The sequence below is a fragment of the Oncorhynchus keta genome, chromosome 28 (assembly GCF_023373465.1).
Source record: "Oncorhynchus keta strain PuntledgeMale-10-30-2019 chromosome 28, Oket_V2, whole genome shotgun sequence".
In the NCBI taxonomy this organism is placed as follows: domain Eukaryota; kingdom Metazoa; phylum Chordata; class Actinopteri; order Salmoniformes; family Salmonidae; genus Oncorhynchus; species Oncorhynchus keta.
Genome location: NC_068448.1, coordinates 11,431,852 through 11,450,934, shown reverse-complemented (window position 1 = coordinate 11,450,934; position 19,083 = coordinate 11,431,852). Strand labels below are relative to the sequence as shown.

The 19,083-nt window shown below is 42.7% G+C and overlaps 1 protein-coding gene across 1 annotated transcript in view; it reads right to left on the bottom strand.

Annotated features, from left to right (window-relative positions):
- LOC118374262 (copine-9-like) overlaps positions 1–19,083 on the bottom strand; it is a 110,962-nt gene that overhangs the window by 76,205 nt on the left and 15,674 nt on the right. The window contains exons 3-6 of the mRNA XM_052484788.1: positions 17,940–17,986; positions 6,646–6,749; positions 4,815–4,858; positions 3,456–3,546 (exon numbers count right to left, since the gene is read on the bottom strand). Of these exons, the coding sequence (XP_052340748.1) occupies positions 3,456–3,546; positions 4,815–4,858; positions 6,646–6,749; positions 17,940–17,986 (286 nt within the window). The remainder of the gene's footprint in view (positions 1–3,455; positions 3,547–4,814; positions 4,859–6,645; positions 6,750–17,939; positions 17,987–19,083) is intronic.

Here is a 19,083-nt window from a genome sequence, read left to right as displayed (position 1 = left end):
CTGTAGTTAAAGTACGCCACAAAGGTGAGCTGTAGTTAAAGTACGTAAAAAAAACGAGCTGTAGTTAAAGTACGCCACAAAGATGAGCTGTAGTTAAAGTACGCCACAAAGGTGAGCTGTAGTTAAAGTACGTCACAAAGGTGAGCTGTAGTTAAAGTACGTCACAAAGATGAGCTGTAGTTAAAGTACGTCACAAAGACGAGCTGTAGTTAAAGTACGTCACAAAGACGAGCTGTAGTTAAAGTACGCCACAAAGATGAGCTGTAGTTAAAGTACGTCACAAAGATGAGCTGTAGTTAAAGTACGTCACAAAGGTGAGCTGTAGTTAAAGTACGTCACAAAGATGAGCTGTAGTTAAAGTACGTCACAAAGGTGAGCTGTAGTTAAAGTACGCCACAAAGGTGAGCTGTAGTTAAAGTACGTCACAAAGATGAGCTGTAGTTAAAGTACGTCACAAAGATGAGCTGTAGTTAAAGTACGCCACAAAGATGAGCTGTAGTTAAAGTACGTCACAAAGATGAGCTGTAGTTAAAGTACGTCACAAAGATGAGCTGTAGTTAAAGTACGTCACAAAGATGAGCTGTAGTTAAAGTACGTCACAAAGGTGAGCTGTAGTTAAAGTACATCACAAAGATGAGCTGTAGTTAAAGTACGTCACAAAGATGAGCTGTAGTTAAAGTACGTCACAAAGGTGAGCTGTAGTTAAAGTACGTCACAAAGGTGAGCTGTAGTTAAAGTACGTCACAAAGATGAGCTGTAGTTAAAGTACGTCACAAAGATGAGCTGTAGTTAAAGTACGTCACAAAGATGAGCTGTAGTTAAAGTACGTCACAAAGATGAGCTGTAGTTAAAGTACGTCACAAAGGTGAGCTGTAGTTAAAGTACGCCACAAAGGTGAGCTGTAGTTAAAGTACGTCACAAAGGTGAGCTGTAGTTAAAGTACGCCACAAAGATGAGCTGTAGTTAAAGTACGCCACAAAGGTGAGCTGTAGTTAAAGTACGCCACAAAGGTGAGCTGTAGTTAAAGTACGTCACAAAGGTGAGCTGTAGTTAAAGTACGTCACAAAGGTGAGCTGTAGTTAAAGTACGTCACAAAGGTGAGCTGTAGTTAAAGTACGTCACAAAGGTGAGCTGTAGTTAAAGTACGTCACAAAGATGAGCTGTAGTTAAAGTACATCACAAAGATGAGCTGTAGTTAAAGTACGTCACAAAGATGAGCTGTAGTTAAAGTACGTCACAAAGATGAGCTGTAGTTAAAGTACGCCACAAAGATGAGCTGTAGTTAAAGTACGTCACAAAGATGAGCTGTAGTTAAAGTACGTCACAAAGGTGAGCTGTAGTTAAAGTATGCCACAAAGGTGAGCTGTAGTTAAAGTATGCCACAAAGATGAGCTGTAGTTAAAGTACGTCACAAAGACGAGCTGTAGTTAAAGTACGTCACAAAGGTGAGCTGTAGTTAAAGTACGTCACAAAGGTGAGCTGTAGTTAAAGTACGTCACAAAGGTGAGCTGTAGTTAAAGTACGCCACAAAGGTGAGCTGTAGTTAAAGTACGTCACAAAGGTGAGCTGTAGTTAAAGTACGTCACAAAGACGAGCTGTAGTTAAAGTACGTCACAAAGACGAGCTGTAGTTAAAGTACGTCACAAAGACGAGCTGTAGTTAAAGTACGTCACAAAGATGAGCTGTAGACATAGTAACTTGGCTGGCATGACTCAGCATGTTTGTGCATGAGACAGACAGGTGGTGTCCTCTTAGTAACAAGTGGTGTCCCTTATCATCCAATACCTCCTATCCCCTCCACACTTCCAATACCCCCTCCACATTTCCAATACCCCCTCCACACTTCCAATACCCCCTCCACACTTCCAATACCCCCTCCACACTTCCAATACCCCCTCCACACTTCCAATACCCTCTATACCCGTTCCACAATGCGTGATTATCTGTAATCATTGTAGTATCCACATTCATGTGTTCAGAAAAAATATTATATTCTTATTTACAATAACAGTGACTCCAAAATGGCACAATAGAATATTTATCATGAATTTCTATTGGGCACAAAATAATCTGAAACACAATGAAAACAAACTGCAAATGCAACCAACAAGTTTGTAGAGACAAGCAAAATACTAAACTTTTGACTACATTAATACAAATAAGTGAATTTGTCCAAATACTTATGACACCTTCACCTTCACTAGATACATAAGTGCTAAACGGTAAAACAGATATGTAGGAAAATACCCTCAAATAAAAAAGGTGACATTCTGTACTGTTGCCTCATATGAAAACATTTTAATAATCTCAAAATCCCAAATGCTGAAGTTGAGGCAAATTATACATTTTAGTTTCACTGTCCAAATGAATACATAGGGGAGTGTTATTCTTGGTGTAAAGTGTAAAATATATAAATAATAATCCACAGCGATACCTCAATCACAGTGGTCAGGTCTGCACCTCCATGATTAGGATATTATTATTTAGCTACATATGGACTGCATTATATCCACTAATCTAATGCGCCTGCATTGGCATGCAATTATCTCCACAATTGTGTGTGCGAGAGCGTGTGATCACGTGGATGCAAACTCACAGCAGGTGTGAAGCATGGGGGATGCTCTCCACACCACATTTTACAAAGACAAATACAACCAGTTTGCATTGACCTGTAAAGCATTTATCTTCTAAAATGGGAAAATGAGGTGTATTTGCCCAATCATCCTTTTAGGGAAGCTAACAGTCACCCTCGGTTACCATAGAAACCAACAGGTAAGTGGTAGAGAAGTGCTTCTTCCTCCACAGCGTGCTACCCTGTTCTAAAAACAGTGACCTACAAAAATACGCCCACTGCCGCGCAGAGGCCATGGCCAGGCTCTTCGGCTCTCCTCCTCCTCCTCTCACTGAGGGGAGTGTGTGGCATAAAGTCAACACTGAGAGGATGTGTGTTTGAGGCTGTTTTAACAGACATGTGACACACACACACACACACACACACACACACACACACACACACACACACACACACACACACACACACACACACACGGCTGTATGGGAATCCCTTATTTAAGACAGACAGATGGTTTTTGGACACATGAAGTTGCACTATCAAGAAGTTTATTACAAGATGATTTGATGTTGAGCACATCGGGAATCCACGCTTCTGTCTCTTAGTGATGCAATAGGCTTAGATGATTAGCATATTCAAATCTCAACGTTGTTTCATTTACAGTTAATCTAAATCGCTGTTCTCCATTTCCAATCCACAAACAGATAGTCCTCCTCAAGACCGAGCTCCTTTTACCATTCACATGACCCATTACATACAGCCAGCCAGAGAGGTACCATTGCTCTAGATTGAGAGTCAACTACGGGTCAGAATCATTCCAGAGTTGTCCCTTCATTAGGCCTGTAATGGTGTGATGGATAATGGGGGAGAGGGTTTGACTTACGATAAGCTGTTCTCCAGCCGCCCGCCAGTGGATCCAATGATCTCCCCCAGAGTGCAGAAGGTCTGACCCAGGAAGTCCTGGTGGAGAGAGCCTGGGGTCAGTCTTATGACCCGTCTGATCAGGTTTGGGGTCAAATCCATTTAAATTCATGAAGTAAACCAAATTCCAATTCCAAATTGTCCTAATTGAAAAGCATTGAAGAGAATTGGAATTCGAGGTAGAATTTCAGTGTTCTTCCTGAGTGGAAATGGAATTGACCCCAACCCCGTTTCTAACAGCAAGCTAGTTCACAGTACGTGCAGTGCTTTCAGATGGTGGTGAGTAAGATGTAATACAGCTAGGACATCCCACATGACAGGTTGAAACCAAAGTTATTCAAAGTGGTTGAAGACATTGGGAGCCATTGTGACAATAAACTATTAATTTTATAATCTGGACATACGGTACGTTATCAAAAAGGCTAAAAGAACCAGATCACTTATTTCTTTTAAACCAAATCTCTATTTTTTTTATGTAAATGCCATCTTCTAGAAGTGTCCAGACACTTTTTTCTCGATTTCACTTAGTTGTGAGAAACGTACCAGAAATATACTTCCTCAGGCTCATTCTGCAGTATCGGGGCAATGATAAAATATTAGCAAATGTTCCAAAAACATTAAAATAATTTATACTCTCAGTATAGTGAGCTCTCCAGGAACAGGGTTGGAGTGAACCTACAGGACGGTAGCTCTCCAGGAACAGGGTAGGAGTGAACCTACAGGAAGGTAGCTCTCCAGGAATAGGGTAGGAGTGAACCTACAGGACGGTAGCTCTCCAGGAACAGGGTAGGAGAGCCCTGCACTACATTATTCTGGTTAAAACAACTAGCCTACTGTAGCTCTGGCTTTGAAGTCTCCTCTCAAAGTGCTTTACCTGAGATTTTGATATAGTGGGAATGGCTGAATGAGACTACGGTTGACATGACTGCTTGGTTTTGAGCCAACAGAAAAAACACCCCACAGACATCCCATTGGACAAGTGAAAACAGGAGTGCCAAAAAACCACATCTCACATCACGAATGTGTGTCGTGAAATACAAAATCAGTAGACGTTACACGACATAATGACTGACATTACAACAATACATGTCTTTACTAGGTGCATCGATACTAACCTTCTGCTCTCCCGTATGTTGTTGAGGGCAAAGGGAAGAGAACACAGTCAGAGGTCAAATCTAAAATACAATATTGCATTCATCCAAAGACAACAAGCTTCCTTCTGATAACTATCCTTCCTCTGTACTGTCAGTATTGGCATAACATTGCACAATTAACAACATAACATTAACAACATGATGCATTATATACTGATGGGAGACACTTACAAATTTGGAAATATTTGAACTTCTTGAGTCCACATTGTATCTGCAAGAAACCAAACATAGTTAGGTATAAATCACTCCAAATGACAAACTATATCATTGTGAATAGCCAGTTCAGTTATTAGATAAGTTTGCTCCTTACGAACTAAATGGGCAAATCTAATTATCTCTAAAATAACAGGGATGTTTCTGCAGGAGGGAGGGAAACAGGGTAGAAGGGTTGAGAATATACTCCCTGTTTGCTAACATTAGAACATCCACTGACTGTTGGACTATACTGCTGACAGACTGTTTCTGAGTCCTATTCACTGTGGATATGAAGCCAATCCTCTACCTCGGGCTTCAGGGCTGTGCTGCTTGCTTAACTTTTTCCTAGCTCATTGGTTCATAACATTTATTTTGTCTCATAATTTGGGAGTTCTGTCTGTCTGTAGGGTGTCTGTTATGCTGGAGTAGACCGATTGATTATTTGCAGTTTGTTAAAAATGAATATTGGCCTTGCTAACACCTGAACCACACTGATTGTTTCTAAGAGCTTTGTCACAGTGCAAAACCATTGCAATTGATTCTTGATTGATTTTCCAGAGCTTAAATAATAGCACCTGAAACAGTCGGAGCAAGGGCTCTACACAGTAATAGCTTGATAACAACCCATTTAAAGAGCATAATTCAATCTTTAACAGTAGTTATGTAAAACGTTATTTTCTCCCCACATCCCTATGATACAAACGTCTAACATGTAGCCACAAATAGTTATTATAATAAAATACTTTTTGCAGTTCAACACTAGAATTTTGCAGTTGCATATTACCTGACTTTGAAGAGCAGATAGAACAGTCTATAATGAATAATAGACTGCTCAACAAAACCTACTGTGTATCATTGACTACATTAAAAAGCTATACTGATCTTTCTCTAGTATTGATCTGGACTAAGAGGTGTGGTGGCTGACCAGAATAAACAAGTGGACATAGAGATAGCACTTAAATCACAGTGATAAATGAAAAGGCTTGTTCTTCAGAAAGTATTTACACCCCTTGACTCTTTTTACACATTTTGTTGTGTTACAGCCTGAATTTAACATAGATTTTGTGTCACTGGCCTACACACAATACCCAAATGTCAAAGCGGAATGATGTTTTTCTACATTTTTACAAATGAATTACAAATGAAAAGCTGACATGTCTTTAGTGAATAAGTATTCAACCCTCTTGTTCTGGAAAAAGCCTAAATAAGTTCAGGAGTAAAAAAGTAACATAATAAGTTGCATGTGTTTGACATGACTTTTGAATGACTGCCTCAACTCTGTACCCCACACATACAATTATCTGTCAGGTCCCTCAGTCGAGCAGTGCATTTCAAACACAGATTTAACCACAAAGGCCAGGAGGTTTTCCAATGCCTTGCAAAGAAGGGCATCTATTGGTAGATGGGTAAAAATGTCAAAAGCAGATATTGAATATCCTTTGGAACATGTTGATGTTATAAATTACACTTTGGGATGGTGTACCAATACACCCAGTTTCTAAAAAAGATACAGGAGTACTTTCTAACTCAGTTGCCAGGAGAGGAAGGAAACCATTCAGGGATTTCACCATGAGGCCAATAGTGACTTTCAAAAAGTTGGTGGTGGCCCCCTCACTCATGGTGGCCCCCTCACTCTTCCGAGAGTAAAGGCCTGCTCTGCGACCCGAAAGACTAACAAGGGAGCAAAGAAAATTCTCGAAACTACTTACAAATTGGTCCTATGTAGAAAACTAAAAAAGTTTATTTAGGCTTTTGGCCTAGCAGTAGGTATTTCCCAGTTGGAGACATAGGTTGGTCACTTACACGTCAAAGCGGAGGTTCTGCTTCTCTTCGAAGAAGAAGTCCAGGAAAAACTTCCGCACAAAGTTTGGATTCAGTGTGTTGTCAATAACCTCTGTTCTGCCAAACTGATACAGTAGACAGGAAAAGGAAAACACAGGTTACAGAGTGATACTTCATCTAACAGAACCTCTATGGAAACACAGGTTACAGAGTGATACTTCATCTAACAGAACCTCTATGGAAACACAGGTTACAGAGTGATACTTCATCTAACAGAACCTCTATGAAAACACAGGTTACAGAGTGATACTTCATCTAACAGAACCTCTATGGAAACACAGGTTACAGAGTGATACTTCATCTAACAGAACCTCTATGGAAACACAGGTTACAGAGTGATACTTCATCTAACAGAACCTCTATGGAAACACAGGTTACAGAGTGATACTTCATCTAACAGAACCTCTATGGAAACACAGGTTACAGAGTGATACTTCATCTAACAGAACCTCTATGAAAACACAGGTTACAGAGTGATACTTCATCTAACAGAACCTCTATGGAAACACAGGTTACAGAGTGATACTTCATCTAACAGAACCTCTATGGAAACACAGGTTACAGAATGATACTTCATCTAACAGAACCTCTATGGAAACACAGGTTACAGAATGATACTTCATCTAACAGAACCTCTATGGAAACACAGGTTACAGAGTGATACTTCATCTAACAGAACCTCTATGGAAACACAGGTTACAGAGTGATACTTCATCTAACAGAACCTCTATGGAAACACAGGTTACAGAGTGATACTTCATCTAACAGAACCTCTATGGAAACACAGGTTACAGAGTGATACTTAATCTAACAGAACCTCTATGGAAACACAGGTTACAGAGTGATACTTCATCTAACAGAACCTCTATGGAAACACAGGTTACAGAGTGATACTTCATCTAACAGAACCTCTATGGAAACACAGGTTACAGAGTGATACTTCATCTAACAGAACCTCTATGGAAACACAGGTTACAGAGTGATACTTCATCTAACAGAACCTCTATGGAAACACAGGTTACAGAGTGATACTTCATCTAACAGAACCTCTATGGAAACACAGGTTACAGAGTGATACTTCATCTAACAGAACCTCTATGGAAACACAGGTTACAGAGTGATACTTCATCTAACAGAACCTCTATGGAAACACAGGTTACAGAGTGATACTTCATCTAACAGAACCTCTCTATGGAAACACAGGTTACAGAGTGATACTTCATCTAACAGAACCTCTATGGAAACACAGGTTACAGAGTGATACTTCATCTAACAGAACCTCTATGGAAACACAGGTTACAGAATGATACTTCATCTAACAGAACCTCTATGGAAACACAGGTTACAGAGTGATACTTCATCTAACAGAACCTCTATGGAAACACAGGTTACAGAGTGATACTTCATCTAACAGAACCTCTATGGAAACACAGGTTACAGAGTGATACTTCATCTAACAGAACCTCTATGGAAACACAGGTTACAGAGTGATACTTCATCTAACAGAACCTCTATGGAAACACAGGTTACAGAGTGATACTTCATCTAACAGAACCTCTATGGAAACACAGGTTACAGAGTGATACTTCATCTAACAGAACCTCTATGGAAACACAGGTTACAGAGTGATACTTCATCTAACAGAACCTCTATGGAAACACAGGTTACAGAGTGATACTTCATCTAACAGAACCTCTATGGAAACACAGGTTACAGAGTGATACTTCATCTAACAGAACCTCTATGGAAACACAGGTTACAGAGTGATACTTCATCTAACAGAACCTCAGAACCTCTATGGAAACACAGGTTACAGAGTGATACTTCATCTAACAGAACCTCTATGGAAACACAGGTTACAGAGTGATACTTCATCTAACAGAACCTCTATGGAAACACAGGTTACAGAGTGATACTTCATCTAACAGAACCTCTATGGAAACACAGGTTACAGAGTGATACTTAATCTAACAGAACCTCTATGGAAACACAGGTTACAGAGTGATACTTAATCTAACAGAACCTCTATGGAAACACAGGTTACAGAGTGATACTTCATCTAACAGAACCTCTATGGAAACACAGGTTACAGAGTGATACTTCATCTAACAGAACCTCTATGGAAACACAGGTTACAGAGTGATACTTCATCTAACAGAACCTCTATGGAAACACAGGTTACAGAGTGATAATCAATGAACCTCAATGTCACAGGTTACAGAGTAAATCTAAGAATTTGAAAGTTTGATACATCACTAGCAGAATTATGGAAACACAGGTTACAGAGTGATACATCAACAGAACATTGGGAAACAAGGTTACAAAAACAATGAACCTCAGCAAACACAGGTTACAGAGTGATACTCTAAATGAAATAAAACACAGGTTACAGAGTGATACTTCCAACAGAACCATTACCAGGTTACATACAGCCTGTGATCTATGGAAACACAGGTACAGATCCTTAGGAAACACAGGTTACAGAATCACCACCTCTATGGGTTTGAAACTATGGAAACACAATGGAGTGTTACAGTGTTCTAATGGAACTGGCTACAGAGTGATACTCAGCTAACAGAACAGAACCACAGGTTACAGAGTGATAATCAATGTGTTAAATCTAAGTGGTTTAACTGGCAATATTATCCACAGCCAGAACAGAAACTCAAAAACAATGATCAGTGTACTCTAAATGAAATAATCAGCTGAGCCACAGCCATTACCAATCAGCCAGAACAGAACCAAGGGAGTGTTGTGTTCTAATGGCTGGCTCCTCAGTCAGAACAGAACCAAGGGAGTGTTGTGTTCTAATGGCTGGCTCCTCAGCCAGAACAGAACCAAGGGAGTGTTGTATTCTAATGGCTGGCTCCTCAGCCAGAACAGAACCAAGGGAGTGTTGTGTTCTAATGGCTGGCTCCTCAGCCAGAACAGAACCAAGGGAGTGTTGTATTCTAATGGCTGGCTCCTCAGCCAGAACAGAACCAAGGGAGTGTTGTGTTCTAATGGCTGGCTCCTCAGCCAGAACAGAACCAAGGGAATGTTGTGTTCTAATGGCTGGCTCCTCAGCCAGAACAGAACCAAGGGAGTGTTGTATTCTAATTACTGGCTCCTCAGCCAGAACAGAACCAATGGAGTGTTGTGTTCTAATGGCTGGCTCCTCAGCCAGAACAGAACCAAGGGAGTGTTGTGTTCTAATGGCTGGCTCCTCAGCCAGAACAGAACCAAGGGAGTGTTGTATTCTAATTACTGGCTCCTCAGCCAGAACAGAACCAAGGGAGTGTTGTGTTCTAATGGCTGGCTCCTCAGCCAGAACAGAACCAAGGGAGTGTTGTGTTCTAATGGCTGGCTCCTCAGCCAGAACAGAACCAAGGGAGTGTTGTATTCTAATTACTGGCTCCTCAGCCAGAACAGAACCAAGGGAGTGTTGTGTTCTAATGGCTGGCTCCTCAGCCAGAACAGAACCAAGGGAGTGTTGTGTTCTAATGGCTGGCTCCTCAGACAGAACAGAACCAAGGGAGTGTTGTGTTCTAATGGCTGGCTCCTCAGACAGAACAGAACCAAGGGAGTGTTTTGTTCTAATGGCTGGCTCCTCAGCCAGAACAGAACCAAGGGAGTGTTGTGTTCTAATGGCTGGCTCCTCAGCCAGAACAGAACCAAGGGAGTGTTGTGTTCTAATGGCTGGCTCCTCAGCCAGAACAGAACCAAGGGAGTGTTGTATTCTAATTACTGGCTCCTCAGACAGAACAGAACCAAGGGAGTATTGTATTCTAATGGCTGGCTCCTCAGCCAGAACAGAACCAAGGGAGTGTTGTGTTCTAATGGCTGGCTCCTCAGACAGAACAGAACCAAGGGAGTGTTGTGTTCTAATGGCTGGCTCCTCAGACAGAACAGAACCAAGGGAGTGTTGTGTTCTAATGGCTGGCTCCTCAGCCAGAACAGAACCAAGGGAGTGTTGTGTTCTAATGGCTGGCTCCTCAGCCAGAACAGAACCAAGGGAGTGTTGTGTTCTAATGGCTGGCTCCTCAGCCAGAACAGAACCAAGGGAGTGTTGTGTTCTAATGGCTGGCTCCTCAGCCAGAACAGAACCAAGGGAGTGTTGTGTTCTAATGGCTGGCTCCTCAGCCAGAACAGAACCAAGGGAGTGTTGTGTTCTAATGGCTGGCTCCTCAGCCAGAACAGAACCAAGGGAGTGTTGTGTTCTAATGGCTGGCTCCTCAGCCAGAACAGAACCAAGGGAGTGTTGTGTTCTAATGGCTGGCTCCTCAGCCAGAACAGAACCAATGGAGTGTTGTGTTCTAATGGCTGGCTCCTCAGCCAGAACAGAACCAAGGGAGTGTTGTGTTCTAATGGCTGGCTCCTCAGCCAGAACAGAACCAAGGGAGTGTTGTGTTCTAATGGCTGGCTCCTCAGCCAGAACAGAACCAATGGAGTGTTGTGTTCTAATGGCTGGCTCCTCAGCCAGAACAGAACCAAGGGAGTGTTGTGTTCTAATGGCTGGCTCCTCAGCCAGAACAGAACCAAGGGAGTGTTGTGTTCTAATGGCTGGCTCCTCAGTCAGAACAGAACCAAGGGAGTGTTTTGTTCTAATCAGAACAGAACCAAGGGAGTGTTGTGTTCTAATGGCTGGCTCCTCAGCCAGAACAGAACCAAGGGAGTGTTGTGTTCTAATGGCTGGCTCCTCAGCCAGAACAGAACCAATGGAGTGTTGTGTTCTAATGGCTGGCTCCTCAGCCAGAACAGAACCAAGGGAGTGTTGTGTTCTAATGGCTGGCTCCTCAGCCAGAACAGAACCAATGGAGTGTTGTGTTCTAATGGCTGGCTCCTCAGCCAGAACAGAACCAAGGGAGTGTTGTGTTCTAATGGCTGGGTCCTCAGCCAGAACAGAACCAAGGGAATGTTGTGTTCTAATTACTGGCTCCTCAGCCAGAACAGAACCAAGGGAGTGTTGTATTCTAATGGCTGGCTCCTCAGCCAGAACAGAACCAATGGAATGTTGTATTCTAATTACTGGCTCCTCAGACAGAACAGAACCAAGGGAGTGTTGTGTTCTAATGGCTGGCTCCTCAGCCAGAACAGAACCAAGGGAATGTTGTGTTCTAATTACTGGCTCCTCAGCCAGAACAGAACCAAGGGAGTGTTGTGTTCTAATGGCTGGCTCCTCAGCCAGAACAGAACCAAGGGAGTGTTGTGTTCTAATGGCTGGCTCCTCAGCCAGAACAGAACCAAGGGAGTGTTTTGTTCTAATCAGAACAGAACCAAGGGAGTGTCGTGTTCTAATGGCTGGCTCCTCTGACAGAACAAAACCAAGGGAGTGTTGTGTTCTAATGGCTGGCTCCTCAGCCAGAACAGAACCAAGGGAGTGTTGTATTCTAATTACTGGCTCCTCAGCCAGAACAGAACCAAGGGAGTGTTGTGTTCTAATGGCTGGGTCCTCAGCCAGAACAGAACCAAGGGAATGTTGTGTTCTAATTACTGGCTCCTCAGCCAGAACAGAACCAAGGGAGTGTTGTATTCTAATGGCTGGCTCCTCAGCCAGAACAGAACCAAGGGAGTGTTGTATTCTAATGGCTGGCTCCTCAGCCAGAACAGAACCAATGGAATGTTGTATTCTAATTACTGGCTCCTCAGACAGAACAGAACCAAGGGAGTGTTGTGTTCTAATGGCTGGCTCCTCAGCCAGAACAGAACCAAGGGAGTGTTTTGTTCTAATCAGAACAGAACCAAGGGAGTGTCGTGTTCTAATGGCTGGCTCCTCTGACAGAACAAAACCAAGGGAGTGTTGTGTTCTAATTAGAACCGAACCAAGGGAGTGTTGTGTTCGAATGGCTGGCTCCTCAGCCAGAACAGAACCAAGGGAGTGTTGTGTTCTAATGGCTGGCTCCTCAGACAGAACAGAACCAAGGGAGTATTGTATTCTAATGGCTGGCTCCTCAGACAGAACAGAACCAAGGGAGTGTTGTGTTCTAATGGCTGGCTCCTCAGCCAGAACAGAACCAAGGGAGTGTTGTGTTCTAATGGCTGGCTCCTCAGCCAGAACAGAACCAAGGGAGTGTTGTATTCTAATTACTGGCTCCTCAGCCAGAACAGAACCAAGGGAGTGTTGTGTTCTAATGGCTGGCTCCTCAGCCAGAACAGAACCAAGGGAGTGTTGTGTTCTAATGGCTGGCTCCTCAGCCAGAACAGAACCAATGGAGTGTTGTGTTCTAATGGCTGGCTCCTCAGCCAGAACAGAACCAAGGGAGTGTTGTATTCTAATTACTGGCTCCTCAGCCAGAACAGAACCAAGGGAGTGTTGTATTCTAATTACTGGCTCCTCAGCCAGAACAGAACCAAGGGAGTGTTGTGTTCTAATGGCTGGCTCCTCAGCCAGAACAGAACCAAGGGAGTGTTGTATTCTAATTACTGGCTCCTCAGCCAGAACAGAACCAAGGGAGTGTTGTGTTCTAATGGCTGGCTCCTCAGCCAGAACAGAACCAAGGGAGTGTTGTGTTCTAATGGCTGGCTCCTCAGCCAGAACAGAACCAATGGAGTGTTGTGTTCTAATGGCTGGCTCCTCAGCCAGAACAGAACCAAGGGAGTGTTGTGTTCTAATGGCTGGCTCCTCAGCCAGAACAGAACCAAGGGAATGTTGTGTTCTAATTACTGGCTCCTCAGCCAGAACAGAACCAAGGGATTGTTGTGTTCTAATGGCTGGCTCCTCAGCCAGAACCAAGGGAGTGTTGTGTTCTAATGGCTGGCTCCTCAGCCAGAACAGAACCAAGGGAGTGTTTTGTTCTAATCAGAACAGAACCAAGGGAGTGTTGTGTTCTAATGGCTGGCTCCTCAGCCAGAACAGAACCAAGGGAGTGTTTTGTTCTAATCAGAACAGAACCAAGGGAGTGTCGTGTTCTAATGGCTGGCTCCTCTGACAGAACAAAACCAAGGGAGTGTTGTGTTCTAATGGCTGGGTCCTCAGCCAGAACAGAACCAAGGGAGTGTTGTGTTCTAATGGCTGGCTCCTCAGCCAGAACAGAACCAAGGGAGTGTTGTATTCTAATTACTGGCTCCTCAGCCAGAACAGAACCAAGGGAGTGTTGTATTCTAATTACTGGCTCCTCAGCCAGAACAGAACCAAGGGAGTGTTGTGTTCTAATTAGAACCGAACCAAGGGAGTGTTGTGTTCTAATTAGAACAGAACCAAGGGAGTGTTGTATTCTAATTACTGGCTCCTCAGCCAGAACAGAACCAAGGGAGTGTTTTGTTCTAATCAGAACAAAACCAAGGGAGTGTTGTGTTCTAATGGCTGGCTCCTCAGACAGAACAAAACCAACGGAGTGAGAGTGTCTGAGTGATTCTGTCTCAGCCGGCCGGCCCCAGGGCTGGAGCTCCATTTGTATCTACCAGACACGATTCCCCATTGGGCAGAGGGCCTGGCTGGTATGGTCCAACAGCACAGAGTAATGAGCTATTGATCCCTGCACTGCTTTAATACCCGGCTCATGACCTTAGCGCCCAGCGCACATAATCCCAGCTATCAACTCTGTCCCTCCCAATCCATTATCCGGCCTGGGAGGGGAGTTTATTGGAACCCTACCTACCTGGCATCCTTCGACTAAGGAACCATCTGTCGTCACCTGAGACACTTCCACCTGTTCTATTTTGGGGCATTGTTTTCTGAGATACGATTAGTTAATGGGTAGTGGAGCGTTGTGGGGAATGTTTGTGTATAAAACGGAAAGAGATTGAAATTGCTGTCAAGTGACTGAAACTAAGAGGGCACAGCACTATAGTGTGTCAATGTTAGTTAGCTAGAAACAAATAGATTTACTCTTAACATTTTACTTTTAGTTTACACCAACACATAAGTGCATATCGTTTATCAACCCTTGTCTCAGTGTATGTGGTGGTGATCAGAAATAGAGAGATGGGAAGTGAGGGAATATGATTTGACTTGTGAGTCTTCACTCAATGAATGGTACACATACGTATGTCTGTAGTTGGGGATTGAAAGTTAACTGTGCTGATTATATAAAATATATACAGCACCAGTTAAAAGTTGGGACACACTTATTCATTCAAGGGTTTCTTAATTTTTTTCTACATTATAGAATAATAGTAAAGACATCAAAACTATGAAATAACACATGGAATTGTCACACCCTGTCACACCCTTTTTATGTCTCTATTTTGGTTTGGTCAGGGTGTGATTTGGGGTGGGCATTCTACGTTCTTTTTTCTATGTTTTGTATTTCTTTGTTTTGGCCGGGTATGGTTCTCAATCAGGGACAGCTGACTATCGTTGTCTCTGATTGGGAACCATACTTAAGTGGGGAAAAGCTACCCATGTTTTGTGGGTAGTTATTTTCTCTTTAGTGTTTTCTGCACCTGACTGGACTGTTTCGGATGAGTTTATTCTCTTTGTTATTTTGTTATAGTGTTCAGTTTAAATAAAAAGCATGAACACTCACCACCCTGCGCTTTGGTCCGATCCTTTACAGGAATCCTGTAGTAACCCCCCCCAAAAAGTGTTAAACAAATCAAAATATAGTCACCCTTTGCCTTGACAGCTTTGCACACTCTTTGGCATTCTCTCAACCAGCTTCATGAGGAATGCTTTTCCAACAGTCTTGAAGGAGTTCCCACATACATTGAGCACTTGTTGGCTGCTTTTCCTTCACTCTGCGGTCCAACTCATTCCAAACCATTTCAATTGGGTTGAGGTCGGGTGATTGTGGAGGCCAGGGCATCTGATGCAGCACTCCATCACTCTTCTTCTTGGTCAAATAGCCCTTACACAGCCTGGAGGTGTGTTTTGTCATTGTGTTGTTGAAAAACAAATGACAGTTCCACTAAGCGCAAACCAGATGGGATGGCGTATAGCTGCAGAATGATGTGGTAGCCATGCTGGTTAAGGGAGCCTTGAATTCTAAATAAGTCACCTGAAAAGCACTCGCACACCATCACACCTCCTCCTCCATGCTTCACTGTGGGAACCACACATGCAGAGATCATCCGTTCAGCTACTCTGCATCTCACAAAGAAACGGAACCAAAAATCTAAAATGTGGGCCAAAGGACAGATTTCCAGCAGTCTAATGTCCATTGGTCGTGTTTCTTGGCCCAAGCAAGTCTCTTCTTATTGGTGTCCATTAGTAGTGTTTTTTTTGTAGCAATTCGACCATGAAGGCTTGATACCCTCAGTCTCCTCTGAACAGTTGATGTTGAGATGTGTCGGTTACTTGAACTCTGTGAAGCATTTATTTGGGCTGCAATTTCTGAGGAGCAGTTAACGCTAATGAACTTATCCTCTGCAGCAGAGGTAACTCTGGGTCTTCCTTTCCTGTAGCGGTCCTCGCAAGATCCAGTTACATCATAGCGCTTGATGGTTTTTGCAACTGCACTTGAAGAAACTTTCAAAGTTCTTGAAATTTTCCAGATTGACTAACCTTCATGTCTTAAAATAATGATGGACTGTCGTTTCTTTTTGCTTATTTGAGCTGTTCTTGCCATAATATGGACTTGGTCTTTTACCAAATAGGGCTATCTTCTGTATACCACCCCTACCTTGTCACAACACAACTGTTTGGCTCAAACGCATTAAGAAGGAAAGACATTTCACAAATTATCACAACTGTTAATCGAAATGCATTCCATGTGACTACCTCATGAAGCTGGTTGAGAGAATGCCAAGAGTCTGCAAAGCTGTCAAGGCAAAGGGTGGCTGCTTTGAAGAATCTCAATTTAAAATATATTTTGATTTGTTTAACACTTTTTTGGTTACTACATGATTCCATATGTGTTATTTCATAGTAGATGTCTTCACTATTTTTCTACAATGTAGAAAATAGTAAAAATAAAGAGAAACCCTTGAATGAGTAGTTGTGTCCAACCTTTTGACTGGTACTGTATTTTATTTGGCACACACACCGGATAGCTGCTGTGCAATGTGTTGTTCTACAGGGTCAGCCATAGGACAGTGCCCCTGGAGCAAATTAGGGTTAAGTGCCTTGCTCAAGAGCATATAGATTTTTCACCTTGTCGGCTCGGGTCTTCGAACCAGCAGTTTCTGGCCCAACACTGACCGCTAGGCTACCTACCACACTATAATTATCTCTTTGATTAGCCCTGTCGCAATGACAAAGGTAGTGGAAGACGTCTTGCTGCAAGGGGATCGACTCAGACAAAGCCCTTAATGACATTCTTTAGTCAAGCAGTGTTGACTTATTAAATATATAAACAAACAAAAACAGTCAGCACTGTGGCAGAGATTAAATTGGTTCTGCGCTTTAGGATAAAGGTTCTCTCAAAAGAAATGCAAGAAGAGGATATTCAAGAGAGGTAGAGGGAGCGATAGAGATTGAGAGAGATAGAGGGAGAGAAAAAGACAAAGATAGAGATACAGATTAAGAGAGAAAGAGAGAGAGCACTTTGAGAATGAGCTAGCTTGCTGCTGCTGATGATATTCCCAGCTAGACATTCCTCTGCATTGTGCAGTGCTCATGGCTTAGGCTGTGGCGGCTGGCATAGTCCCTCTACATAGCAAAACTGCTGCTATCGGCAAAGTCGACAGAGAAGCTCGGATAGCCGACAGAGAAGGGCCGGTAGCCGACAGAGAATGGCCGGTAGCCGACAGAGAAGGGCCGGTAGCCGACAGAGAAGGGCCGGTAGCCGACAGACTAGAAAAGGACAATATCGGGTAGGCCGAGAGAAAGAAAGAGAGAGATCCCCCATCAGCTATGGTGTAGGTGTGAATATTTTAATGAATCCCTCTGGGATTAATGCAGACCTCTGGGGAAACTTTGGCTCATCTTGTTCACCATCTTACTACCTGAACCTGTCTTGTTCCCTCAATTGAGTTGAATTGTAACAATAACAGCACATATTGTTGGGTACATTTCCTGCTTTTACATCCTGCCATCATTGACTTGAAATGGGGATGACCATTCTATTTCTATGGCAGCACATGCAGTCAGCAGGGGAGGAGAAGAGAACATGTGAGTCTTTTTAAAAAATAAGGTTATTTGAACGGTTATTAAAGTGACCGTGGTCATTTGGCTGGCCAACAACCGTCATCCAAAATTCCATGACCGTCACAGCCCCCTTAATTTCAGTGACGGTGGATAAGCTCCAAAAACCAAAGAAGATGGAACAACATGAGTCTCAGTCTGGAAGGTTCTTACGTTTCCCCAAATCGTATGAATAAGTACCTTTAACAGAACAGCGAGTCAAGACGCGAATGAAAAAAAGGCTGAAAATAGAACTTCATTTTCAACTCACCTCCCTCCACTCTTTGGTGCCGATACCCTGCACATACAGCACAACCACTGCAGAGAGACAAAGAGAGAAGATAGAAAGCTATTGAACTGGAGAACATGGGGCCAATTGCATTTGTAGTGTTTTTCTTTTACAGACATAAAATCAAAGCTTTCTACATTGTAGAGCAACTATTAAAATAAAAATGTTTTAAAAAAAGGTCAAAACATTGAAACTAATAGAGATCTAATTTGGTAGCATAGTATATGACAGTCATTAAATTCTCCCTGAAAACATATTTCTCTAATAAGCATTCAGAAAAAAAAACTTGTTGATTCAGTTCAGGTTGGTCAACCGTTGACACAGCCATTTAAACACAGCGGTTGAATGTTGGGCATCAGCAGTAATGCACTTCACTCTGGCTTCGTGCAGGCAATTAAAAATATGTTCTCTCTTCTAAAGGCCAATTAGGAACATTGACAAAAAAGCATTGGGGCAAGTGTCTGGGCACCTTGGCAACATTACTGCATTGGCAATTGCTGCTCATAGCAGATCTAAAATAGTAACACAAGAATGGAGCTATATACAGGGAGTACTAGTCCCAAATCAATGTGGAGCTATATACAGGGAGTACTAGTCCCAGATCAATGTGGAGCTATATACAGGGAGTACTAGTCCCAGATCAATGTGGAGCTATATACAGGGAGTACTAGTCCCAGATCAATGTGGAGCTATACACAGGGAGTACCAGATCAATGTGGAGCTATATACAGGGAGTACCAGATCAATGTGGAGCTATACACAGGGAGTACAGATCAATGTGGAGCTATACACAGGGAGTACCAGATCAATGTGGAGCTATACACAGGGAGTACCAGATCAATGTGGAGCTATATACAGGGAGTACCAGTACCAGATCAATGTGCAGAGGTACAAGGTATTTGAGGTAGATATGTACATGAAGGCAGGGTAAAGTGACTACGCATCAGAATAGATAATAATACGGTATTTGAGGTAGATATGTACATGAAGGCAGGGTAAAGTGACTACGCATCAGGATAGATCATAATAAGGTATTTGAGGTAGATATGTACATGAAGGCAGGGTAAAGTGACTACGCATCAGAATAGATAATAATACGGTATTTGAGGTAGATATGTACATGAAG